Source organism: Cydia amplana, chromosome 1 (genome assembly GCF_948474715.1).
Source record: "Cydia amplana chromosome 1, ilCydAmpl1.1, whole genome shotgun sequence".
NCBI lineage: Eukaryota > Metazoa > Arthropoda > Insecta > Lepidoptera > Tortricidae > Cydia > Cydia amplana.
The window spans coordinates 29,089,785-29,117,487 of NC_086069.1; the positions used below are offsets into that span (position 1 = coordinate 29,089,785).

The 27,703-nt window shown below is 40.7% G+C and overlaps 1 protein-coding gene across 1 annotated transcript; it reads left to right on the plus strand.

The window, feature by feature from the left end:
• Window positions 1-34: 34 nt before the first annotated feature.
• Window positions 35-26,134, plus strand: LOC134652171 (retinoblastoma-binding protein 5 homolog). Its single transcript, XM_063507335.1, has 11 exons — window positions 35-188; window positions 272-297; window positions 556-750; window positions 3,863-4,069; window positions 6,227-6,408; window positions 6,983-7,102; window positions 8,010-8,203; window positions 11,775-11,950; window positions 14,714-14,827; window positions 25,429-25,549; window positions 26,054-26,134. Exons 1-11 carry the CDS (start codon window positions 170-172, stop codon window positions 26,125-26,127), a joined length of 1,428 nt encoding a protein of 475 aa, XP_063363405.1. The 5' UTR covers window positions 35-169; the 3' UTR covers window positions 26,128-26,134.
• Window positions 26,135-27,703: the final 1,569 nt, after the last annotated feature.

The window sequence follows — 27,703 nt, forward strand, 5'->3', positions numbered from 1 at the left end:
CAGCTGTCAACTAAATGTCAAAATTGAAAATAGACGCGAACATGGTAGAACCAGCGTCGTTTCAATAATAAAAATAGTTTTAAGTATAAGTAAATGAGTTTTATCATTATAGTATAATTATATTAAATAACACAAATCTAACAATCAATTTACAAACCATTACACAGCCATGAATTTAGAGTTACTTGGTAAGTAAACTTAAATATGGTGTTCCGGTGTTTGTGTCTTACTTGTTATTGTTATTTTTAATCACATTTCAATTTATTTCCAGAATCTTTTGGACAAAATTATCCCGAGGTAAGCACTTGAGTAATATAATTAAAAGATTTCTATTACTAGGTATAATTTATTTTGACAAAACCCAACCAGTATCAAAGTTTGTCATGTTGACTTACGATTATAGATTGTTTCTTTTATATGCTCACAAGTCGCAGATAAAAATGAATATAGTTCCTATGCTGGTAATTTCAGCCAACCTAATTCAATAGCAAAACTAACCTTAATCTTGCCTTTATTATAGTAAACTTGTTTAACTAAAACATTTGTATTTTTCAGGAGTTTGATGGGTCTCTTGACTCGATATCTCTGGCGGCGACCTGCGCGTTTAACCGTCGAGGTACCCTGTTGGCAGTGGGGTGCAACGATGGGAGGATCTTTATTTGGGACTTCCTTACCCGAGGAATTGCAAAGTCAATATCCGCACATGTGTATCCCGTTTGCAGTCTTAGTTGGTCCCGAAATTGTAGAAAGGTTAGTTATTATCATACCTCGCAACCGAGCTAGCAAATCTGTAGCAGTTGTACGTCAGGGTTATCACTACTACGCATAAACTAAAGTACAAAAAATATATTTTCTTTGTTTTCAAACGCACCAATATTATCAAGCAATAAAAATTCCATGTTAATATTTGAAATAAATGCGAAAAAAAACGTGATTTTATAAACAAAATAACAGATACATTGAGACGCATCTAATATTGACATTGACCTGTTAATTTATATTATTTGACAGTAAATTGAACCGGGTTATATCGGAAGAGGGTCAACAAGGTTCTCGATCAATTTTATTAATCTTACATACAATAAAGTTAAAGCAAAATGTTTCATCATAATCGCCAACCCTGACACAAAACTGTCATATGCTACGGTTTTGCTAGCTCCGTTGCGGGGTATGGTTATTATTTCATTTTTAGGGTTCCGTACCTCAAAAGGAAAAAACGGAACCCTTATAGGATCACTTGTGCGTCTATCTGTCTGTCTTTATCTCCGAAACTACTGGGTTTAAAATTTTGAAAAATATATTCAAAATAGTTCTTTAGCTATAGATGACAGGAAAACCTATTAGAAATGTGCAGTCAAGCGTGAGTCGGACTTAATGTATGGAACCCTTGGAATTCGAGTCTGACTCGCACTTGGCCGGTTTTTCTTATTTAATGTGCAACACAGGCTCCATCAGGTGGATACATAAACAGACATATAGCTGCAGACTTTGTCACTTGACATGAGTCAATGATGAAGGCAGTTGTAACAACTGATATTGCCTCTTTCCAGTCAATGCTTATTTCATTAATATATCATTACTGAACAGTACCAGTGCCGGATTATTATGTATCTTCGGAAAAACGTCCACGAATTCAAGCTTAACAGTTATATCCATAACTATAACACTAGAAACAAACATAAACTTGCTGTGCCCGCCCACCGCCTCCGTAAGGTTAGTACATCTTTCGTCGGGAACTGTACACGTTTTTATAACAAAGTTCCCACTGATCTAGCGAATTTACCATTTAACAAATTTAAGTCACACATTCAGCGCTCCTTGTTGAGTAAGGCGTACTATACTGTAAATGATTTTATAGATGATAGAGATGCATTTAAGCCATATGTATTGTTTTTCTTTTTTTTTTCTTTTCATTGTGAATTAATCATGCTAGTGTCCAGTAAAATTGACACATGAGACCATCATGTTCTCGATTCATTGTTTATATTGCTTAATTTAATTTTAGTTTTTGACACTTGGAGACCTTATACATCTCTAAGTTTAAATTTTATTTTTATTTTTAATTTGTTTGTACATACTTATATTTTTAATGATTCGGACACTTAGAGACCTATAATACATCTCTAAGTTAATATAGGGCATTTAGCTTAGTAATTATGTGACGATATACCGTTTTTTATGTAACATACAAGAACAAAATGCTGTGTCTCACAGCTGTACGTTATTACAATTTAAATATTAATATGGCCCGGCAGCTTGAATATGTCATGCTCGCTTAAAAGTCTTTGCTTACGGTGGCGTTGTTGATCGGGTCGCCACTTTCCCGAATGAAGGTTAAGAGAGGCGATGGCTGAGATACGCGTCATACTCGTGAACGGGTGCTGTTTGACTGGTCTATTTAAGCTAACACGAGCTATTATATTGGGTAATTTTATTTTTGAGGATAATTACATGGACACACCTCATTCGGTTCTCGTGTGCTATTTTATTTTTATTATCATTTTCTTAATGAATGTTTTAATTAGGTATACAGGATTTTGACTCTTGGAGACCCTATACATCTCAAAGGATAATTTGATTAACTACTATATATTGTAATCTTTTAGTTATGATGACACTTAGAGACATTTACATCTCTAAATAATTTTAGATTATAGTTTTTGTATCTTTGTGTTTCTTTTTTCAATACTATTGTTATATTATATTTTATATGTTATAGCCTTTTTTGTAATTCGACATTTAGAGACTTTATACATCTCTATGTAATACTTTAGTTTGATTTGATATTTGCGGCTTAGTTGTATTTTATAATTGTTGATGTGTTTTTTTTTTTTGCTGTATGTAAATTCCATGTTGACGTGTAAAAGTGCCCTTGTGGCCTATTTGCTGAATAAATGTTGATGTTGATGTTGATTAACCAATAACAAGATTGAGCAATTTAGAAAATGTATAAGTAATATAGGGCCTAAGTATAAGTCAGTAGTAATAATAAGCAAACTGTGATATTGTGAACTACCTATTTTGCTACACCCTTTCCAGGGTCCATGTAGGTACTATAGTATGCCAGTGTTGGCCGAAAGTTAATGCAAATTGAAAATGCTGGCCATTAACCATTATAAATTGAATCGTAAACTATAATCGTCCGATACGGTTTAAGGTTCAATTTATAATGGTTAATGGCCAACATTTTCTATTCACATTAACTTTCGGCCAACACTGTAGTATGCAAATAAAGATCTCTATCTAAGGCTGCAATCTCTAAGTCTAAGTTCGCCGAACTTGGACATAGACTTCAAAAACCCGGACATTTGGCGTAAATCGCATTTTTTCCCCCGACGTATCCGAATAAAATTGAATAAATATTATTAAAAAAACAATCGCTTAATTATTCATTCTAAAAAGTACCCTTCTCTTCATGATAATTATTTATTTTATTTATTTATTTATACTTTATTGCACAAAATATATACAACAATGTACAAATGGCGGACTTAATGCCAAATGGCATTCTCTACCAGTCAACCATAGGGCCAAACAGAGATACCTTCAATTGGTGCAGAGAGAGAAAATATATTGTAAAAGAACCCAAAAAAAGTAGATTAAAAAAGAGTCTTAAAATGTATCTCTTGAATACACTATAGGGGAATGTGTTGCCCTATAGAGTATTCATGACATTACCTAGTATTATAACTCCCAATGTAAGCCTATTACTTATAACATAAATTTATTTAAGTATAGAATAATGCGACTCCACAGTCAAACAAATGTAGTTTTGTGGAGCTTTGTCCTTAACAAAAAAGTTGTAACTTTTGTGTAATAAATAACTAAAATAAAAAATAAATAAATAAATGTTCTATTCCAGCTTCTATCGGCCTCAACAGACCACAACGTTTGCATCTGGGACATCCTCACAGGCGAGTGCGAGCAGCGCTACCGCTTCCCAACCGCCGTAGTGCGAGTACAGTTCGATCCGCGCAACGACAAGAGGTTCCTCGTGTGCCCCATGCGGCATGCGGCGCTGCTGGTCGACACGGACGGGGATCACAACATACTGCCCATTGATGAAGATGTAAGACATTTTACTTTTCGTTGAGCTTGTGGACCAATGAAAAAAAACTCGACTATTACTCTATGCCTGAGTTTTATACTTATATTTAACATGTTGCTCATCAGATCCCTTGGCCATATCGTTAACTATATATTTTACAGTACACTAGTGCGTAAAATAGCACTTTTCGTATGCCATATGTACTGTAAAACGTTGTTCGATACACGTGCGAATAGGTAATACGCAACTCGTGTCGATTTATAACACTCCCTTCGGTCGTGTTTTAATTTATCGCCACTCGTTTCGAATTTCCTCTTTTTCGCACTTGTATCGAAATAGTTATGTGCGGAAAAGTATCCCCATATGTACTGTAAATAACTATTTTAATACAGTTGCTCAAAAAGTGCTATTTTTACGTAGCGGTTTAGCGTTCGCAAAGTTGTGTTTTTGCGAACTAGTGCTTTTTACTTTTCAATTTTTTATTTATTTAATTCTGACCATAATCGATACGTCCACACCAAAAAGTTTGGATGGTTAAAAACTTTATAAATATTTTTTTATTTTGACATTAGACATATTAATACGTACAAAAAGTATTGTAACACGATATAAAGTAAATATTTATTTGTTATTATATGTATAAAATGTTATGATATTACACTAAAATTATTAATTATTAATGTTACGATATTTCACTAAAAAAATTTTTTATAATTTGGCTGTATGGAAATGGTTATTTGTACAACAAGAGATCAAAGTTTGATATTTCTTCGAGTGCTTATTTTGAGTCCCGTGCAAGCGAAAGATTCTATACTAGATTCACGAGCGTAGCGAGTGAATCTAATTTAGAATCTTGAGCGTAGTAAGGGACTCAAAAGCGCACGAGGTGTAAATAACTTTGATCTCGTGTAGTTCACAAAACTTTTCACCTCAGCAGTGAGAACATATTAGAGAACCTGAAAAATGTATTCCTTCTTCATCACTTACCTATTCACTCATGTTTTCTTAAGATATACCAACAATTAAGTTTTCACCTCAGCAGCTCGAACAAGGGTACTTTGCTACTTAAAAACAGTGAGCAAAATGCGATTTTGCTCACTCAGTGAAAACTATCATTGCCGCGTTGGCTGTCGTTAACAGAAAAAATGAAAAATTAAAAAGTAAAACCGGCGCCATAGTCGCCATACCGGCGCCCGCTATTTTCACTTAAAATTTAGTTGTATCAAAATAATGAACTTAAATTGCAACTTTAAGAGTGTTTTTGTATGAAATGAGTTAATGTGATTTTTGCAATGTTGAACCACAGAATAAATAATAGTACTAAGTACAGAAGACTCACTCTCTAACAAAACGCGTCTGTTACTATCAGCACAGATATGGCCGCTAGGTGGCGACAGCGCCACGCGCGGCTTATGGCTTGCCCCAAAATGGGGGTCGAACGGATGTACTTTTAGCTAGCTGTAGTAAAGCGACGAGATCGCGGAGCGAGACACGCCTAGCTGAACGTAGTTTATAGTGCTGAATGATATATAATATACAATATCATTCCAGTTCAAGCGAAAATTCGTAACTGTAACTGTAAGTACTCATGTAACTAATATTTGTTTTATTGTGATTTTTTCGCAAATGTATTAAAAAACGTCGTTCAATGTACGCGTGAAAGTCTCTATCTCGGGACTCGTAAATAATAACACACTTTTCACACTTGCATTCAAATGTACTATTATATTAAAATTATACTGCTATGATATGCAGGTTAACGAAATATGTACAACTGAAAATTAATGAAAATAGGTACGACATGCTTTCGTGATTTGTTCTATCGAGCCAACTTCTACCTTTTACGGTTTTGGTTGGAGTCTGCCCTTGCAAATGTATAGTTTAGTTTGTGTTCATGGCATTGGATTAAAAAGTGTAAAAAAAACATTATAAAAACTACAATTTGGCGTTAGCCGTTAGCGTTAGCGTTTTAATGTGGTAACACACTATCGAACCACACCGCGATGTTGGTGCGTCGCACCCATAAGGGCCATAAGTGAAACAGATATCTCTTTCTCGTCGCGGTGCTGTGCGATAGTGTGTAACGGGCCTTATGCAAGTGGGATGAAAATCTACAATTTGCTATACCAAAGTAACCAGTTTTCTTAGCTCTGAACTGTACATATATGTCACTCTCAGGGTGACATAAACGTGATAGCATCGTTCGACCGGCGCGGCGACTACGTGTACACGGGCAACACCAAAGGCAAGATCCTGATATTGCACTCTCAGACGCTGGCAATAAAGGCGAGTTTCAAGATCACCGTCGGCACCTCCAGCACAACGGGGATAAAGAGCATAGAGTTCGCTAGGAGGGGAGAGTGAGTGGTTTTTATTGTAATTAAAAGTAAAATCACTATTATATTAACTTCCTATGGCTCACGGTTCTAGCTATTAGTACCTACTTATGTTTTAATTAATGAGACTGATTACAGCTTTTCGTATTTTCCATTCCACTGACCTTGCGTTTTGGTACATACAAGAGGTCCTAATGAGGCTAAAAATTAGTGACGTTTATTCATTTGTAGTCGGCCTCTTTCGCACTCATGATGTGTTCATTTAGGTATGCCTTTTGCACACTTCTACATAGTATAAAACAAAGTCGCTTCCCGCTGTCTGTCTCTCCCTATGTATGCTTAGATCTTTAAAACTACGCAACGGATTTTGATGCGGTTTTTTTAATAGATAGAGTGATTCAAGAGGAAGGTTTATGTATTATTTGTTAACCCGTGCGAAGCCGGGGCGGGTCGCTAGTTTATAATAATACAGAGTTGAGACTGTTGAGAGTTGGATCGGTGGACTTTTTCTTTAGTGTATGATTTATCTATTTCAGTTTGTTGAGAATTAGGTACCTTAGATTAGACTTTCGATGTTAAACTTGGTCGTATATTGCAGTTGTTTCCTGGTGAACACCTCGGACCGCGTGATCCGCGTGTACGACACGACCACGGTCGTCAAGAGCGGCGTCAACGGCGAACCAGAGCCCATACAGAAACTACAGGATCTTGTCAACAAGTAAGTACAAAAGTTTTTTATGATATAGGAGGCAAACGAGCAGACGAATCGCCTTGGTAAGCAATTACCGTCGCACGTTAACATCTGCAGTATCAGAAGGGTTGCAAAAAGGCGTTGTGGGTCTTAAGGTTTTGAATTGAAGGTAATCGGTCGGTCCGGAATTACGGAAATACCGCGGCGCGGGCCCAAACAATTTTGTGTAAACTCGTGTTGTGTAGTGTACAACAATAAAGTGATTACTACCTACTACTTCAATATCCCTATTAAGTCAACAAGCTCTTGGTGAATTTTGTAGTATTACAAAAAAAAAGCGGCCAAGTGCGAGTCGGACTCGCCCATGAAGGGTTCCGTATTTAGGCGATTTATGACGTATAAAAAAAAAACTACTTACTAGATCTCGTTCAAACCAATTTTCGGTGGAAGTTTACATGGTATACCATCATATATTTTTTTTAGTTTTATCATTCTCTTATTTTAGAAGTTACGGGGGGGGACACACATTTTACCACTTTGGAAGTGTCTCTCGCGCAAACTATTCAGTTTAGAAAAAAATGATATTAGAAACCTCAATATCATTTTTGAAGACCTATCCATAGATACCACACACGTATGGGTTTGATGAAAAAAAAATTTTTGAGTTTCAGTTCGAAGTATGGGGAACCCCAAAAATTTATTGTTTTTTTTTTCTATTTTTGTGTGAAAATCTTAATGCGGTTCACAGAATACATCTACTTACCAAGTTACAACAGTTCTTATAGTTTCGGAGAAAAGTGGCTGTGACATACGGACGGACAGACAGACATGACGAATCTATAAGGGTTCCGTTTTTTGCCATTTGGCTACGGAACCCTAAAAAGAGATTTCCTCTTTTTTTGCCACTACTAAGTTTGTTCCCTACTGTCCCCAGGACGACGTGGAAGAAATGCTGTTTCTCGGGCGACGGGGAGTACATCTGCGCGGGCTCGGCGCGCCAGCACGCGCTCTACATCTGGGAGAAGAGCATCGGCAACCTCGTCAAGATCCTGCACGGGACCAAGGGCGAGCTGCTGCTCGACGTAGTCTGGCACCCCATCCGACCCATCATAGCTAGTATCAGTGCAGGTATAGTTTGTAGCTTTCTAATAGAGCCCGAAGGCTAATCCTATTGTCTATTGTTCAGTAAAACCGCTCGTGCCACGTGCCACAACCACCTGCATAAAAAATCGGTACTTCGGTTACTGAGTGCCGGCGAGTCGAACGCTACAGAACCAGTCTAAAATGTGTCATCGAGATGCGTAACGAAGGCGCGTTATCGGAGAGCGCACCTACACTGGTTTTTTGAGCGTTGGACTAGCCCGCGCTCAGGTGCCAAATAGAATAATTAGGACCCTTTTTTGCAGGTAACTAAATAGAAGAAGAAGAAGAAGAAATACATTTATTTAGCATCAGGCACAGACAATCCAACCTCTAGACATAGCATAGTCGCGCTACCCCCTCTGCCACACATACGGTAGCGTTACTCCATCTTAAAGTCAATCCCGTGCCGTGATTGGTCCGTGTCTTTGAACGGACCAATCACGGCACGGGATTCGCTCACCTCGTCCCCCCGCACCCCCGTATTTTTGGCAGCATCGGTTTCATGAAATAATTGGCCTAAGCTCAGTCTAGAGGTTGGATTGTCAGTGGCATCAGGTACAAGTAACACACAATACAAGTAACACAAACAACTTAGATGCTAAACAGGATCCCCACTCAGCATAATGCCACGGCGAGCCATGACGCTGATTTTCAGTGGGTACCTGACTTAAAACTAATCTACATCTAAACTAAGACTAAACGAGTGGCAACACACAATTCAGACACAGATTACAAAATACATACCATAAAAGAGGGAAACTACAACCAAGTACCTAAATAGGTACTAGAAGAGTGTTAAAAATGTCAAAAAAACCGGCCAGGTGCGAGCCGGACTCGCGCACGGAGGGTTCCGCACCATCAACAAAAAGCAAGCAAAAAAACGGTCACCCGTCCAAGTACTGACCCCGCCCGACGTTGCTTAACTTCGGTCAAAAATCACGTTTGTTGTGTGGGAGCCCCAGTTAAATCTTTATTTTATTCTGTTTTTAGTATTTGTTGTTATAGCGGCAACAGAAATACATCATCTGTGAAAATTTCAACTGTCTAGCTATCACGGTTCGTGAGATACAGCCTGGTGACAGACGGACGGACGGACAGCGGAGTCTTAGTAATAGGGTCCCGTTTTTACCCTTTGGGTACGGAACCCTAAAAACCGTCAAAAACATTTATTTGTCCAAAATAGGTATATTTTTTATTTTATTTTATTTAAACTTGGGAAACAAACAGGCAAAATAGTACAACAAGATATAGTACATTATTGCAGAGGCCGGGAAAGGGCAATTCGTGGATGAGTTTCGATTTTGTCGGACGACGCGTAGCGGAGTCCGACAAAGAAGACGAATCCACGAATTGCTATTCCTGCCGAGGCATATATAGTGCTTTTCTCCAAAACATGCGAGGAAATAAAGTAAAATAATAATTATTTAAGCATCGAGCATCACTCAAATCGAAACTTCACATCAAAAACGTCAAAAACAATTTCCCTCGTTATTTTTAAAAGTTAAAGGCACAAACTTATTCTGCCATTCAATTCAGTACCATTCTATATTCGTTCATTGAAAATATAGTTGGTCAAAGCAAATTGTCAGTAAATAAGAACAAAAATAACTATACTCATCCTTTTCTTTTGGGTTCTAGTACTGGTGTAAGACAAAGATAGTATGATTCTCTCTGTCTATGTCAAACTATAATTGTGCAATATAAGCTTTATGAACACGGATGAGATCCTTAAAAAAAAAAAATATATTCTTTGATTTTATTAAGCAGTATTCGCACGATCATACACGAGCACAACGGTCTTGTAAGAACGAGACATGTAAGGTCGTTTATATTACTATCTCACTCTATCCTATAGCTTGAAATGATAGCTGATCGGGTCGTGTAGACGCGGCCCGCGGCTATAATAATTGGCTGTTTGCGTTTTTTATTTTTAAAAAGTAAAAAACACTACAGTAATAAGTTATTACTGTAGTGTTTTTTTACTTCCCGTCCGCTAGAACAGGACAGCGATAGTTTTATTTTTTTAAATTAGAGTTTGACAATAAAGAAGTACTTCCGGTACTATTTTTGCTACAATAAGGTGAACATTTCCGAGCATATTGGAGAAAATTAATTTAGACAATACATAGCCGAAACAGTGTCCACTTATAACTAATGACATTTATGTTTGCTCAGAAAGGACTTAACTTTTAGGTTACACATATTATTATTAACAACGCATATTATTTTTAAATTAACGCATTACATATTATATTATGTACATAACAGAAACAGAGAATATCCTAAAACCTTAAAATTTATGTCTATTTTTTTTTTTCATTTTTTTTATTAATCGCAGTAACAAACTGTTGAAAAGACATGTGATTTATATCATGATCAATGTATTTTTCATTATAATTTTTACAAGCTCTGATTAGGAACCTATTCCTTGCATACGCTGTACGACATAACGGGGTAGCAAATAAGCCTACAGAACGAGTACGCCGATTTGGACATCTACATATATGATATTCTTGAGAGGAGATTAGGTGAATCAATTAACCCATTTGATTTCACGACGCTTACAAAGAGATTCAATGTGTGTACTATCATAATCCCAAAATTTATATTTCAATGTTTTAATAAATTTATTCTGAATCTTTTCAATTGTCTCAATATGTACATTAAAATGAGGACACCAGACTGTACTAGCGTATTCTAAATTTGATCGGACATATGCATTATAAAGAAGTTCTAATGTTTCGGGGTTTTTAAAATCCTTGCTTTGTCGAAATATACACAAGTACAGGTCCCATATACATCATCATTGTATTATTATGCAAAGATTGTTGCTGTGTTGGCAACGTGATGTGTCGTACAATATAGATCCCTGGTGTACACTCATTTTCCAAATTAACGAAAATTTTCTATTGGTCTACAATTCTATACCAAACAACATTAACACATTTTGTTTAGGCTAGTGTATATGATTGTAGAACACCCAAGACACTTTGACATGACACCATGATTGCTATGTTCAACTAACGCGTGATCATTGATCAACACAATCGAACGCCTTGGATAAATCGCAAAAAATTCCATCATGCAATCATAGTATTCATGTGGGGTTTAGCATTAAGGTTGACTCGTTGAGAATGCCTTACGGCATTAATTCCACCTTTTCATAAAATTGCGTAAAGCGCTGGTGTCCTAGCGGTAAGAGCGTGCGACTTGCAATCCGGAGGTCGCGGGTTCGAACCCCGGCTCGTACCAATGAGTTTTTCGGAACTTATGTACGAAATATCATTTGATATTTACCAGTCGCTTTTCGGTGAAGGAAAACATCGTGAGGAAACCGGACTAATCCCAATACGGGCCTAGTTTACCCTCTGGGTTGGAAAGTCAGATGGCAGTCGCTTTCGTAAAACTAGTGCCCACGCCAATTACTGGGATTAGTTGCCAAGCGGGCCCCAGGCTCCCATGAGCCGTGGCAAAATGCCGGGACAACGCGAGGAAGGAAGTACTGTTAGATTCTTCTTTTGTGTAATAAAGGTTAAGTAAATTAAACTTGTTTCAGGTGTCGTATCGATCTGGGCGCAGAATCAGGTCGAGAATTGGTCGGCGTTCGCGCCCGACTTCAAGGAGCTGGACGAGAACGTGGAGTACGAGGAGAGGGAGAGCGAGTTCGACGTGGCCGACGAGGACCGCTCCGTCGACCAGGCGGCCGAGAGCGGACACGACGAGGACTTTGAGGTAACTCGTTGAGGTAGAAATGATAAGATAAGATAAAGATAAGATAAAGATAAAAGATAGTTTATTCAAGTAGGCATAATTACAATGCGCTTATGAACGTCAAATAAAGCTAGGTAGACCGGCTCCAACCCTACACCTCTGCCCCGAGAAGATTTAATTTAATTGATTTTGAGGTACCTAACGACAACATTCGTAAGATGAATGTTTATTTGGGAACAAACGGTGTCTATACATAATTCATAAACCAATGTGTAAACCAATACAGTTGTTGAGAAGTTGGCGCGATATTATGTTTTTTAGGGCCACTAACACCGCTAACCCAGTGTCGAATTGTACTGGTAACCATGGCAACTCCAGGTTTAACCGGTTAATCCATCTCCTCATACCTCATGTGGACTTTGAGGTAAGTCGTTGAGGTATAGTGGTCAAGCAAATCTTGTCAGTAAAAAAGCGGCCAAGTGCGAGTCGGACTCGCCCATGAAGGGTTCCGTATTTAGGCGATTTATGACGTATAAAAAAAAACTACTTACTAGATCTCGTTCAAACCAATTTTCGGTGGAAGTTTGCATGGTAATGTACATCATATATTTTTTTTAGTTTTATCATTCTCTTATTTTAGAAGTTACAGTGGGGGGGGGACACACATTTTACCACTTTGGAAGTGTCTCTCGCGCAAACTATTCAGTTTAGAAAAAAATGATATTAGAAACCTCAATATCATTTTTGAAGACCTATCCATAGATACCCCACACGTATGGGTTTGATGAAAAAAAAAAATTTGAGTTTCAGTTCGAAGTATGGGGAACCCCAAAAAAATTATTGTTTTTTTTTCTATTTTTGTGTGAAAATCTTAATGCGGTTCACAGAATACATCTACTTACCAAGTTTCAACAGTATAGTTCTTATAGTTTCGGAGAAAAGTGGCTGTGACATACGGACGGACAGACAGACAGACATGACGAATCTATAAGGGTTCCGTTTTTTGCCATTTGGCTACGGAACCCTAAAAATGAGGGAAATACGCAGTATAAACCCTTTAAATCCAATATATTCGGCTGTATCAAAAAATTCAAAAAGCTTACTAAACGTCAGACGCATCTAGAGTTAGACCAAGAAATGTCTGCAACGATTTTGATAGCACGCGCATTGCAAGTGTTATTTTAAACGTCAAAATTCTATGAAATTGTGCCGTACAAATAACACTTGCACTGCGTACGCTATCAAAATCGTTGCAAACTTTACTTGGTCTAACTCTAACTGGTCTCTAACCCTCATTTTATTATTGAAACAAGATCGTTGCCATGCGTCAGATAAATATTTGGTGGTTGGTGGTGGATGAATCCTGATGTTATGTGAGTGATGAATATGATGATAGTGATATTAACATTAACATAATTAGTTCTTATAACTTTATCAAAAAATAAAACGAAAGAGCAAGGATAACTGTAATAATGGCAAACCAATTTTGACGGAAATTTGAAGAAATGTTGTCTGGTTGGTTAAGTTGGACTACAAATGTGACTGGTGAGGTGAAGTCAACAAATTGGATAAAATTATTGCAGACGGCGGCATTGATTGTTTATTGTTGTAATAGCTTTTAGGACATATCTGGTATTCCAGTGAGCCTTTCTAATTCCCCTTTTTAATAAAACTATATATTTTAAGCGATTCATATCCAATACCGGGATCCCGGGATTGATGAAGACAGTATCGGTATTAATACCGGTATTGTGAGAAGTCCGGTATTTGGAAGCCCTAGTCACCAGGCTGTATCTCATGAACCGCGATAGATTCTAGACAGTTGAAATTTTCACAAATGATGTATCTCTGTTGCCGCTATAACAACAAATACTAAAAATAAAATAAATATCTAGCCCCCCTTAGATATACAATAAACACGATTTTTTTGCTCTATTTTTTGTTGATGGTGCGGAACCCTCCGTGCGCGAGTCCGACTCGCACTTGGCCGGTTTTTCTTTTTTCAAATTTGCCGCCCTTTTCTACTGACAAGATCTGCTTGACCAGCTATAGTAATGATTTTGAGGTACCTAACGACAACGTTTATGTAAGGAGTTGGCGTATTATATTTTGAAGTAATAATGACTGTCTGAGGTGGTGAACGCCAAGTAGAAGACCTAGCTTTGATCGGAAAACATCTCAATAATGCGCGTTTTCCTAGAGATAAGACCTAGCTAGATCGATTTTTCGCCCCCGAAAACCCTATGGGGGCCTTATCAAATTTCATCGAAATTGTTATCCGTCGTATCGTATCCCCGAAATATAGATATATACAAGAATTTTTTGTTAAAAGGTATAAGATAGGTTACTGATCTGTTTTATAACTTTTATTTTATATTGCCATTTCAACTTGAATGTGTGAGCACTGCGCGCCATTGTTTTCTGTCAGGCGTGGCTCACTCTGCGATTTCTTACCTAAAGTGTCATTCAATAGAACTCGCTAACAATGTAAACAAAAGTTACTAGTAATTTGACATTCAGTGTCAATTTTAGTATGGCGGTTTGTTTACATAGCAAGTTCTATTGAGTGACACTTTACAAGTACATGCGGCCCACGCCAATTCTGGTGTCTAGCCATAGTAGTTGCCGCGCACCGCTACGGAACGGGCGCCTGCTCGCGCTTGGCGCCACCTAGCGGCCTACGTCGTAATAGACGCATTTTGTTGGAGAGTGAATCTTCTGTACTATTATTTATTTATTATACTGTACTATTATTTATTTATTTCTCTCTGTGTTACCGTGCAGGTGGACGTGACGACGTGCGAGGCAGTGGCGGCGTTCTGCAGCTCCGACGAGGAGGGCGAGGACGAGGGCATGCTGCACTTCCTGCCCATAGCGCCAGAGATCGAGGACCCGGAGGTAGGACACTAGTTCTGCAGCTCCGACGAGGAGGCGAGGACGAGGGCATGCTGCACTTCCTGCCCATAGCGCCAGAGATCGAGGACCCGGAGGTAGGACACTAGTTCTGCAGCTCCGACGAGGAGGCGAGGACGAGGGCATGCTGCACTTCCTGCCCATAGCGCCAGAGATCGAGGACCCGGAGGTAGGACACTAGTTCTGCAGCTCCGACGAGGAGGCGAGGACGAGGGCATGCTGCACTTCCTGCCCATAGCGCCAGAGATCGAGGACCCGGAGGTAGGACACTAGTTCTGCAGCTCCGACGAGGAGGCGAGGACGAGGGCATGCTGCACTTCCTGCCCATAGCGCCAGAGATCGAGGACCCGGAGGTAGGACACTAGTTCTGCAGCTCCGACGAGGAGGCGAGGACGAGGGCATGCTGCACTTCCTGCCCATAGCGCCAGAGATCGAGGACCCGGAGGTAGGACACTAGTTCTGCAGCTCCGACGAGGAGGCGAGGACGAGGGCATGCTGCACTTCCTGCCCATAGCGCCAGAGATCGAGGACCCGGAGGTAGGACACTAGTTCTGCAGCTCCGACGAGGAGGCGAGGACGAGGGCATGCTGCACTTCCTGCCCATAGCGCCAGAGATCGAGGACCCGGAGGTAGGACACTAGTTCTGCAGCTCCGACGAGGAGGCGAGGACGAGGGCATGCTGCACTTCCTGCCCATAGCGCCAGAGATCGAGGACCCGGAGGTAGGACACTAGTTCTGCAGCTCCGACGAGGAGGCGAGGACGAGGGCATGCTGCACTTCCTGCCCATAGCGCCAGAGATCGAGGACCCGGAGGTAGGACACTAGTTCTGCAGCTCCGACGAGGAGGCGAGGACGAGGGCATGCTGCACTTCCTGCCCATAGCGCCAGAGATCGAGGACCCGGAGGTAGGACACTAGTTCTGCAGCTCCGACGAGGAGGCGAGGACGAGGGCATGCTGCACTTCCTGCCCATAGCGCCAGAGATCGAGGACCCGGAGGTAGGACACTAGTTCTGCAGCTCCGACGAGGAGGCGAGGACGAGGGCATGCTGCACTTCCTGCCCATAGCGCCAGAGATCGAGGACCCGGAGGTAGGACACTAGTTCTGCAGCTCCGACGAGGAGGCGAGGACGAGGGCATGCTGCACTTCCTGCCCATAGCGCCAGAGATCGAGGACCCGGAGGTAGGACACTAGTTCTGCAGCTCCGACGAGGAGGCGAGGACGAGGGCATGCTGCACTTCCTGCCCATAGCGCCAGAGATCGAGGACCCGGAGGTAGGACACTAGTTCTGCAGCTCCGACGAGGAGGCGAGGACGAGGGCATGCTGCACTTCCTGCCCATAGCGCCAGAGATCGAGGACCCGGAGGTAGGACACTAGTTCTGCAGCTCCGACGAGGAGGCGAGGACGAGGGCATGCTGCACTTCCTGCCCATAGCGCCAGAGATCGAGGACCCGGAGGTAGGACACTAGTTCTGCAGCTCCGACGAGGAGGCGAGGACGAGGGCATGCTGCACTTCCTGCCCATAGCGCCAGAGATCGAGGACCCGGAGGTAGGACACTAGTTCTGCAGCTCCGACGAGGAGGCGAGGACGAGGGCATGCTGCACTTCCTGCCCATAGCGCCAGAGATCGAGGACCCGGAGGTAGGACACTAGTTCTGCAGCTCCGACGAGGAGGCGAGGACGAGGGCATGCTGCACTTCCTGCCCATAGCGCCAGAGATCGAGGACCCGGAGGTAGGACACTAGTTCTGCAGCTCCGACGAGGAGGCGAGGACGAGGGCATGCTGCACTTCCTGCCCATAGCGCCAGAGATCGAGGACCCGGAGGTAGGACACTAGTTCTGCAGCTCCGACGAGGAGGCGAGGACGAGGGCATGCTGCACTTCCTGCCCATAGCGCCAGAGATCGAGGACCCGGAGGTAGGACACTAGTTCTGCAGCTCCGACGAGGAGGCGAGGACGAGGGCATGCTGCACTTCCTGCCCATAGCGCCAGAGATCGAGGACCCGGAGGTAGGACACTAGTTCTGCAGCTCCGACGAGGAGGCGAGGACGAGGGCATGCTGCACTTCCTGCCCATAGCGCCAGAGATCGAGGACCCGGAGGTAGGACACTAGTTCTGCAGCTCCGACGAGGAGGCGAGGACGAGGGCATGCTGCACTTCCTGCCCATAGCGCCAGAGATCGAGGACCCGGAGGTAGGACACTAGTTCTGCAGCTCCGACGAGGAGGCGAGGACGAGGGCATGCTGCACTTCCTGCCCATAGCGCCAGAGATCGAGGACCCGGAGGTAGGACACTAGTTCTGCAGCTCCGACGAGGAGGCGAGGACGAGGGCATGCTGCACTTCCTGCCCATAGCGCCAGAGATCGAGGACCCGGAGGTAGGACACTAGTTCTACACTGCGTTATATCGAGGATAGGGCAGCGTGTCAACTTGTTGTGACTTAGGGACTTAAGCCCCGTCTCCATATTGCGCGGCAAGCTATCGAACATTGGCTCGCGAGGCAGCCGGGCGCAATCGATACCGGGCTGGCTCGCGAGCCAACTCGATCATTCGCTCGCTCGAACGCGGCTCGCGACGAACCATTCATTGTCGGTGTTTCGGCGCGGCAAAGGAATGTTTGCGCGCAGTTGGGACGGATGTGTACATATTTCAGTTGGCTCGCGAGCGCGGCAGCAGACATGGATAATGAAAAGTGTCGTACTTTAATTGAATTATACGGAACTAAACAGTTTCTATGGAATAGTAAATGTAGTGATTATCGCAACAGATTATTAAGAAGTGATGCATGGAATTAATGCTTTTAAAAGTTCGTAATCTTCTGATCTCATTCTTGTGAAATTTTGTAATGTAACATCAACTTAATATCTCATGTCTTCCATAAGTCTCACACCACCATGTAGTATTCTATTCATAAACATCTTTTTCATCCACCATCGAACTTTCCGTTTAGGTTTCTTGTGAATAATATGATAAATCATTATAAAAGCGGCAGCTGCACGACGACGTACGTCCATGGTTCCCGAGTACAAACTGGTCGATCGTCGGATTCGTCGGCTCGCCTGCCGCGCGAGGCCGCCGCGCGAGGCCGCCGCGCGAGGCCGCCGCGCGAGGCCGCCGCGCTGTAGTTCAAGATGGCGCCGAACTTGGCTCGCGAGCCAAAATACAGGTTTGCCGCGGTCGAACATTGCTCGCGCGGCCGCCGCGCGATATCGAGACGCGGCTTTAGGTTAATAGGGAGAGACAGGGATACATGGAGCACGACAAATAGTGAAGTCCAGGGGTCACAAACTGTGCGGCGCGGTGCACTGGGACGCCGTGAACAGTAAAGAGTCAATCCTATTAAACTCTGTAATTTTCGTTTTTTTTTAAATAAAATATCTTCTGTCCAGTGGGACAATTTAGCCAGTGTCAAGGTATTCATATTGAGAGCTAAATTATACGTTATTTATTGTATGGTTAGTATAAGACAATGTACGGTTATGAGCTCTTGTAAGGCGATAAGTGGACTTACAAGGAGCCAAGGGCTACCTCTAGTCATGCCCTCCCATTCCGAAGGCCGTATAATTCTTTTTAAATCGATATCATAGATGGCGCTATATGTCACAATCGGCGATAACGAAATTTTTATCTTACAGATTAAGATGTATTAAGAGACATTTAAAGTGTCATAAATTAAAAACATTATAAATGAAATACAAACATTAATAACAACACGAATTCAATGCATTCATTTTCAAAATTTGAAATCACAATTATAACGCGACTGACTACGTTATGAACAACAGCGCAGGACAGTTATGTGGAGCTGTCGAAGTAATATTGAATATTGTCACTAGATGGAGCCACCACGGTTCTAATATGTGGAGTTTGATTTAGAATAATTACATTTGAGTTATGAATTACGAAATTTAGTATATAATGTAAAAAAAATAGATCGGTCAATAAACATGCCTACTCTAAATGAGTACCTATTTTTTTTAAAGTAGGCCTGACGTTAAAATATAAATTAAAAAAACTCGTAAGCCGATGTTTTTCAAAAGAAATGAATGCTTTGTTTTTAAACACAATGCAAGTTTTTATTTCGCTTGATGTCCAAGTCAAACGCACATTTTACTCCTTTATTGACCGACGCGTTTGCGAAGGTCTCCGTTTTAACTCGGGCCAAATTTCGTTTGAGGAGAACGTTCTCCTCGGTTTAATTCTCAACCGATTCTCATCAAATTTTGTGACCAGATTCTAGGATAAAATAGTTTTTTTTTTCAATGTGATTATTTCAAAATTGCGGAAACAAATATGTAGTCGTATCAATATTATAAGAGCATTTCTTTTCTTTTTGAGATATATTTACAGTGCTTGGCAAAAATGTAGAAATGTTGTAATGGTATAGGCGGTATTTAGATATGTATGTAGGTTTTACTCGAAAATAAGTAGCCAAATTTCGTCAAATTGGCTAAGTGCTATCATGGCGCAGTTAGCAAACAGTTGCTTTGATGCATGGAGGTTCCAAGTTCGAACCCCAGTAAAGTGCGCTGCTAACTTTTTGTAAATTTTTACACTTATATTATTGTATTATGTATTATTATTTGTGCAAAGCACGGGTTAAACGTATTCGTTTCATTTTTCCAATCTTTTATTAAACTTTTTGTTAATTTAGTTTTTCTAAATAATTCTAAACGGCGTACCCATATATTTTTTATTCAGTTTTAAGCTATGCTCGCGAGGTCTACAGTTTATTAATTTCCTTGTTGTAAACGATGATCGGCTTAAACCGCGAAAATCGAAGTCTGTAAACTTCATGAGGTAGAACAAACTAAATTGACAGCGATTTTGATAACACAGACTATGCAAGTGTTCTTTTAATTACATAATCTAATAGAAGTTTGATGTTTAAAATAACACTAATAAAATATGCTTGGTATGACTCATGCAACTATCTCTGTCACTCGAATTACAACTTAATGTGAGTAAAAGAGCCCAAAATTTGCAATATTCGGTGTTCGCGGGTCGCGGGGCCTGCCTAGTCGAATTTTTGTTGACGGACAAACTCCGACAATGACTGCACTCATGACTACGACGGGAAGTATGGGGGTGGTCATGATTTGGTCATGGACTGGCCACGGTGTGACATGCGAGTTATCCTTGAAAAAAATACCTAGGTGTTCGTATTTCCAATGCAAGGTCATGACCGCCATGACTGGTCAAAAGTCGATGTTTCGCTTCTAAACTGAATACGGTGCGCGTTTGCAAACTTAAATTGACAATACGGTGTGTTATATCTATAGGTTTGTATTTATTTTTAATTTAATACGAGTACTTATGTCCTCAATCGCTCCAGCGTCTCAAGGCCGCACAGCGACGTGCACACGCACACTCGGATTAAGTACTAATTGTAAGGTGCGTCTGTGTGCTTACGAAAACTACCATACAACTAGGTACATAGGCGTGAACGCTGAACGCCACAGTCATTCGTGCCGTCCTCTTCTTCTTTCTAATAGTAGCGACAGGGACAGCATGCACGGTTTGAAACTTCTAAGGCTGCGGTCGTACTGCAGACGCCGCACGCAGCCGACAACGTCACGTCGCACGCAGCGTCAGAGCGCCTACCGCGAACCACGTTCGACGTGTTGCCTCTCTGTCGCACTTGTAAATTCGTACGTAAGTGTGACAGGGAGGTAACACGTCGAACGTGGTTCGCGGTAGGCCCTCTGAATGGTGTGTTCGAGAATGCTCGGGAGTGGTCGTTTTCGCTCGCTGCGTGCGGCGTCCCCCCGCCAACACCATTCAGACGCTGCGTGCGACGTGACGTTGTCGGCTGCGTGCGGCGTCTGCAGTACGACCGCAGCCTAACAGTTCTAACCATGTTAATAAAAGAGGGACGGGCAATATATCTCGCCGCGAGATACTGTCGTGCCTACGAGGGGCGTTCAAAATATTCTCGGTATTGATATCTTACGACCTCTTCTAAAATTTCTTTCGTTACTGGCCGCTAAGGTTTATTCATTGACATTAAAAAAAAGTATAATTCGAACCGAGATAGTCTTTTGTTTTTCTGCAATTGCTGAACAAACATGAACATCATGTGCGAATTGACAATGTTAACTAAATTAGAACATCGATGCGTGATAAAATTCTTGACAAAACAGGATAAAAATCAAAAAACCATAAAAGAGGAAATGGATTGTGTTTACCGTGAGTCTGCTCCTTCTTTATCTACCATTCAAAAGTGGTCAAGCGAGTTTAAACGCGGAAGGGAGAGTATTGAAGATGACCCTAGACCTGGCCGGCCTGTAGTAGCTACTTCACAAGAAAATATTGATAAAGTGGAAAAACTTATATTGGAAGATGGTCGAGTGAAGGTAAAATCTATAGCACAAGTAACCAATCTCTCTATTGGTACCGTACATGATCATCTTAATATCTCAAAAGTAAGTGCAAGATGGGTTCCGCGAATGCTGACTCGGCTTCAAAAAGACATGCGTGTAGCTTGTTGTTCCGATTTTATTGACCTGTGCGGTGAAAATCCTGATGAGGTGCTGCAAAGAATAGTTACTGGAGATGAAACCTGGGTTCATCATTATGATCCAGAGAGTAAACAAGAGTCCATGCAGTGGCACATTAAGGGTTCAGCTCATCCCAAGAAGTTCAAGGTCATCCCTTCAGCTGGCAAGGTCATGGCCACGATATTTTGGGATTGTGAAGGAGTATTACTAATCGATTATAAAGAAAAAGGTGTAAATATCACAGGACAGTACTACGCTAACATTCTACGTCAATTAAAGGATGTAATTAAAGAAAAGAGGCGAGGAAAGTTAACCAAAGGTATTCTGCTTCTGCATGACAACGCCCCCGTCCATACTGCTCATATTGCCAAGGCAGCTATTGTTGAATGTGGGTTTAAAACTGTTACTCACCCACCGTATAGTCCGGACTTAGCCCCCAGCGACTTCTTTTTGCTCCCCAATCTTAAAAAGGATCTGCGTGGAAATAAATTTTCTGACGATGAAGCATTGAAGGCGGCAGTGGAGGAGCATTTTTACACGAAAGATAAAAAATATTTTTACGAGGGATTAAAAAAAATAATTGATCGATCTTTTAAGGGTATGAACATAGGGGGGGAGTATATTGAAAAATAAAAATATCAAACTTTTCGTACTTGTTTGTTTTCATTCTCATACCGAGAATATTTTGAACACCCCTCGTATCGTGGCCAGCCCGGCTGTAAATATTTGTTTTTAGTGCAAATATTTCCTTTTTGTATTTTAAAATACTACAAAATAAATCGTGTTACTGCCGTTTGTACGAGAATGTAAATTTTTAACATGAAATAAATGTTTAATAAATAAATAAATATTATAGGGACATTCTTACACAAGTTGACTAACGATACAAATGTGTAATATACAATTAATACTTAAATACATAGAAAATATCCATAACTCAAGAACAAATATCTGTCTCATTATATAAATAAATTACACTTTATTTTCAATATAAAAAAATCGATCGAGTAGGTAATTCAAGGTCACTTTTTTTGTAACGTTGTGGACCTGCTACTTACGGGTTAAACACCCTGACCATGGAAACCGGCATACCCTTATTATTTTCACTCCTCTTTTTTATTTCCGAGACTTGGTGCGCGACTGACACTATCAATAGCTGGCGCGCTCGAGTAACATTTTTAATAACTAATCCGTTTTGTATATATGTTTTCTTAGGTACAGTCAGCAGCAGAAGTTGCTAAGCGGGCGAGGCGTTCATAATTACCTTGACGCGCTCTTATTCACTTAACAATAAAGTCGCGTCAAGATTATTTTGAACACCTCGCCCGCTTAGCAACTATTGCTGCTGACTGTACATGATAGGACAAGTACGGCTACCATTAATTGACATTTGTCTTTTACGCCACCGACTGCGTGAACTCGATAACTCGATCGCACCAATACATCAATGCGAGTGCGAGCGAGATAGACTGCGATCGACTTCATGCAGTCGCTAGCGTACCTAAACGTCAAATGTCAACTCATGATAGCCGTAGCGAATAAGCTACAAAACTTTTAGTAGCTAAATAAAAAAATGAATAAATCGGAAATACAATTAGTTTATTTATTAATTTAAAAGCATGGCAAAAAAAACGTTACACACATTTTTTATTGCAATATTACGAAATAGAATGTAAAACACGCAAAGCAACGTACATATATGGGGCATTATCTATGAAAAGGGACCTTATTGTCGATGGCGCTTACGCCGCACAGCGTCGCGCGGCATTGTATTTATATCAGAGCATCGTTAATAACGGCGTAAGCGCCATCGACAATAAGGTCCCTTTTCATAGATAACGTCACATATGCTACTTAGGACGGTGCGCTTTTTTAGTATGGGATTGGCGGATTGGGTATCTGCATGTACTATGTATGTACTAGTATTTTATGGGGCATTATCTATGAAAAGGGACCTTATTGTCGATGGCGCTTACGACGCACGGCGTGGCGCGGCATTGTATTTATACCAGAGCATCGTTGATAACGATGTAGGCGCCATCGACAATAAGGTCCCTTTTCATGGATAACGTCACATATGATCTGTGATCCTTACAAAATACCTACTCCTTCCTTTCCTATATACATGGTCTTTTTAGGGTTCCGTACCCAAAGGGTAAAAACGGGACCCTATTACTAAGACTCCGCTGTCCGTCCGTCCGTCCGTCCGTCCGTCTGTCACTGTGTCACCAGGCTGTATCTCACGAACCGTGATAGCTAGACAGTTGAAATTTTCACAGATGATGTATTTCTGTTGCCGCTATAACAACAAATACTAAAAATAGAATAAAATAAAGATTTAAGTGGGGCTCCCATACAACAAACGTGATTTTTGACCGAAGTTAAGCAACGTCGGGCGGGGTCAGTACTTGGATGGGTGACCGTTTTTTTGCTTGTTTTGGCTCGACTCGATATTTGTTTATGGTGCGGAACCCTCCGTGCGCGAGTCCGACTCGCACTTGGCCGGTTTTTTATTTCATAATAAATCTAAGAAAATACCGCGTAGTATTATATCTATATCTCTAGGTACTAATATGGGGCATTATCTATGAAAAGGGACCTTATTGTCGATGGCGCTTACGCCGCACGGCGTCGCGTGGCCTTTTATTTATATCTGAACATCGTCAATAATGGCGTAAGCGCCATCGACAATAAGATCCATTTTCATAGATAACGTCACATATAAATTTAGATTTTAATATGCGCATATTTTTTCAAGTTATTACTTTCGATTTTATTTAACGGACGTTAAAAATAGATTGTTTCGTCGGCGCGACCTTGGGCTTTGGGCCTCTCAAGGCCATGTGGACGGCACGCGGCAATGCAACGCTTAGCTCCAAGAATTATTTTATTAAAACAGATCATACCGCAATGCCGTGTTCTTTCTGCCCTAATGTGAAGCATAGGTACCTACTAGATACCTTCAAACCAGCATAAGAGTCCTCTTTGATTATGCATTATTATTGTGTATCTCAAAGTCACAGTTATGCTGGTTTACCCGAACGCTTGTCGTGCCGATTTGCCGAAGCAAGGTAAGCGATAAGAATACGACCTGTGATTTGTAACGAAACTTTGACGCCTTCACTAAAGTAGGTACCCATTCAAACTTCTATTTACAATACAAAAAAATTAACAAAAAAATTAAAAAGTCAAATTGATTTCATAATCGTAAATTATGATATGTAAATAAATTTCAATTTTGTCGCCGATGGCTGAAACGCCATCTAGTAATGATTGACCTTAAAAATGAATGTGATGTGTAGGTTTAGTGCGTGAAAGCTACAACAGATGTCGCGCGAGAGGTGTTTTGACGCCATTTCAACGCATGTTTGTCGTAAGAGTTTTATTAGCTCCGTGGGGCTCCGTGCGCCATCTAGTTTGTTACTGTGAACTAAAAAATTGCCTACAAGTATTTGCTACTTAGGACGGTGCGCGTTTTTAGTATGGGATTGGGTATCTGTACTAGTATTATATGATCTGTGCTCTAGTGTTGGCCCATTCTGGGTGGTTAAACGCGTCTTTCATCATTATCTGCACACTTCTACATTACTGCATAATGGTATGATTATGCCGTATCGCTATCTAGTTCGGCTGTTATACTCGAGGGCCCGGATTTTTTCTTAGGCACCACCTCTTCTACAGGGTGCTTCCTGTAACAGGAGCAATAAATTAAACTGTAGGCTGTACTCCTCAAACTGACCAACATTTGTTCAGCAACTTTTGAAAATAACTCATGTTTTGATTTTTATTACACTTTAAAGTTTATTCTAAGACGCAATGTATTGCAAACTTTGTTATGTTTAAAGCGTGACAAGCAACGTCAAACACACTGATGTCAGCATACATTGAAGGCAATATTTATTTTGTATGAAAAAGAGGAAGTCTAAAGGATTCATAATTTTTAAAAGTCGCTGAGCCTTTAGTTTAATTTATTACTCCTGTTACAGGAAGCACCCTGTATAATCTACTCTTCTTTAGTTATAATTATGTTTTCTTTTTATTTTTCTGTAATTTACTTAAATTGTAATAATAGTATCGTGATTGCAGGACGGCTGGGCGGCCACGCAGGACACGGTCACACCGACGGAGACCCCCGAGAAGCTGGAGCCGGCCGCCAAGAGGCCGAAGAGCAAGACCTACGACATTTCCCTCAAAATTGCGCCGCCCGGTAAGTTTATAGTAACAATTTGTTTTATACATAAACCACGCAAAAAACGGTAGGTATATTTTTTATCTATATAACACCAAAATAACGTTGGCGTGTTTTACTATCAATTTAGCGCAAACGAATATTCGAAAGTAGATAGATGCGCACATATTTATGTAATAATAATGTGTAATGGCTTAACCTGTCAAATCCCACGATGTGACGTCACCATAAGCGTTCTGGCTCATATATGAGCCGTGGGAGCGGACGAGTAAAACGCAATTGTTTTTTGTATGGAAAGCGAACCACCTTAAGTTGCCGCTCACTTTATCATTTTTATTTATACTATGCAAAGTACTATGCCGCGACCAGCACCGCAACACTTCAGTATTAGTCATTCCTAAACCCGACACGGGTTCTCTGGTCCTAGGTTCTTCGTCAATTGCTTGTAAATAACAAAGATTAGTTTTAGGTCATACTAATATGTGTGTTGCAATTTTGTAAACGTGGTCTTAATTTTTACAGAACAATCACTGTCGTTCGGCGGCAAGAACAAGCAGGCGGCAGGCAAAAAGGTGGCGGGAAGACCAAGAAAATAAACAAGAAAATATTTACATAAATATCTGTTTTATTATTTAAAAAACATTTTTTGTACTTATCACAATTTAACTTATAGGAAATTTCCCAGAACTCCTATAGGGAATTTCTCCGAGACCACGAGGACAACGCCGTCCTCGAAACGTCGGAGGTAAATCTAAAAACTTAAATACGCGGTTAAGTCCCGTTGTACAATTTAATATTACATAACAAATATAACATTTAACAGATATAGATCTAGAGTAAATAATAAGGGCATGGCGGACTGGTGTTTGTGGATTCAATGAACCAGAATGACACATTCACATCTCATGCAAGTGCTTAATCTAATTGAATTTTAACGTACACTCCACACAAGAATACAACAATTGAGAACTCTCAAATCACAAACTAATACCCAGGGGCCTAAGCCATTGTCAACCTTTTATAGAAAACCACAATCAAATTAGTCACGGTTTTACTTTTCAATTGGATTAAGCCTGATGTTGCTTCGAATGGAAACCATTAAAGACTGGTGAACCAGAGAGACACGTTATGTCAAGATTGCGTAGTCTTTTTCTAATGCTAAAAAAACTAACTATATATTAAGTAAGCAAAAATGTAATACATAAAGCTATTCCAAACCCAAGGATTGTTCTAATCTACTCGAAAAACACCCAGCTGAGACAAAAGGCAGACAGAGATACATACTGTACTACCCAAAAAACGACAAAGAGAAATTACGAATACCATACAGGAATCCAGCAAGGATTGCTTATAATTATTTGTTACAAAATTCACTTGTAACAAACAAAATACATAGTACATATGTTTTTGGTCCAAATATGGAGTTAAACTGCCAGGGTTTATTGGCTGCCCTGGGAGGTGAGTTAATACTTAGGGGAAACTGGGGAGGGATGATCGCCCCCTTTTGTTTTTAGCATAAATTTTGTAATGTTGATGAAAACAAGCTAACCTGTTTGGTGTTCAGATAACATTCTGGGAAAATGATGCGTAATATCGAGTAATGTAATACGTGCGACTAGGATAACTTATCTATAGGCGTATATTCCAACGAAATTCTTGAAAATAAACGAATGGCTCGTCCTATGGATAATTTTAATTTGTTTACTATTTACTAAACATGGCTTACGTGTGCGTGTGACGCATGGCATGAGTCACACATTATTTGACTTTGACACTTTTGACAGCATACTTAAGGCCAGTCCAGACAAGACAATTTTAAGTCCAATCTGATTGAATTGTCTCATCAAATCAGACGATGCGAGCACACGAATTGGCACACGGATCCCACTGGATTCGATTGTATTATTAAATATGACCGATCAAATTTGGAGGTGAGGACGCATGAATGCCAATTTTCGACTTTTATGCGCGCTTCGGGGTATTTTTTTTTAATTACGAGCGCTCGCATGTCACTATAAATCTAAAAAAAAGATCAGATCTTGAATAAAATAACAAAAGTACGCGTAGACATTGGATGAGATTGACCAAGAATAATATGATTCTATGACCTCAATTTCTTTTCTAATTTAATTGGTCAATATGATCGTGATCATCCCGTCTTCTTCCACTCCT

Excerpts from the sequence above, each read along its gene's own strand:
- LOC134652171 (XM_063507335.1), top strand. Across the intron at positions 298-555 it reads TTGGACAAAATTATCCCGAG|GAGTTTGATGGGTCTCTTGA; the intron begins GTAAGCACTTGA and ends TGTATTTTTCAG. Across the intron at positions 25,550-26,053 it reads CCTCAAAATTGCGCCGCCCG|AACAATCACTGTCGTTCGGC; the intron begins GTAAGTTTATAG and ends TAATTTTTACAG.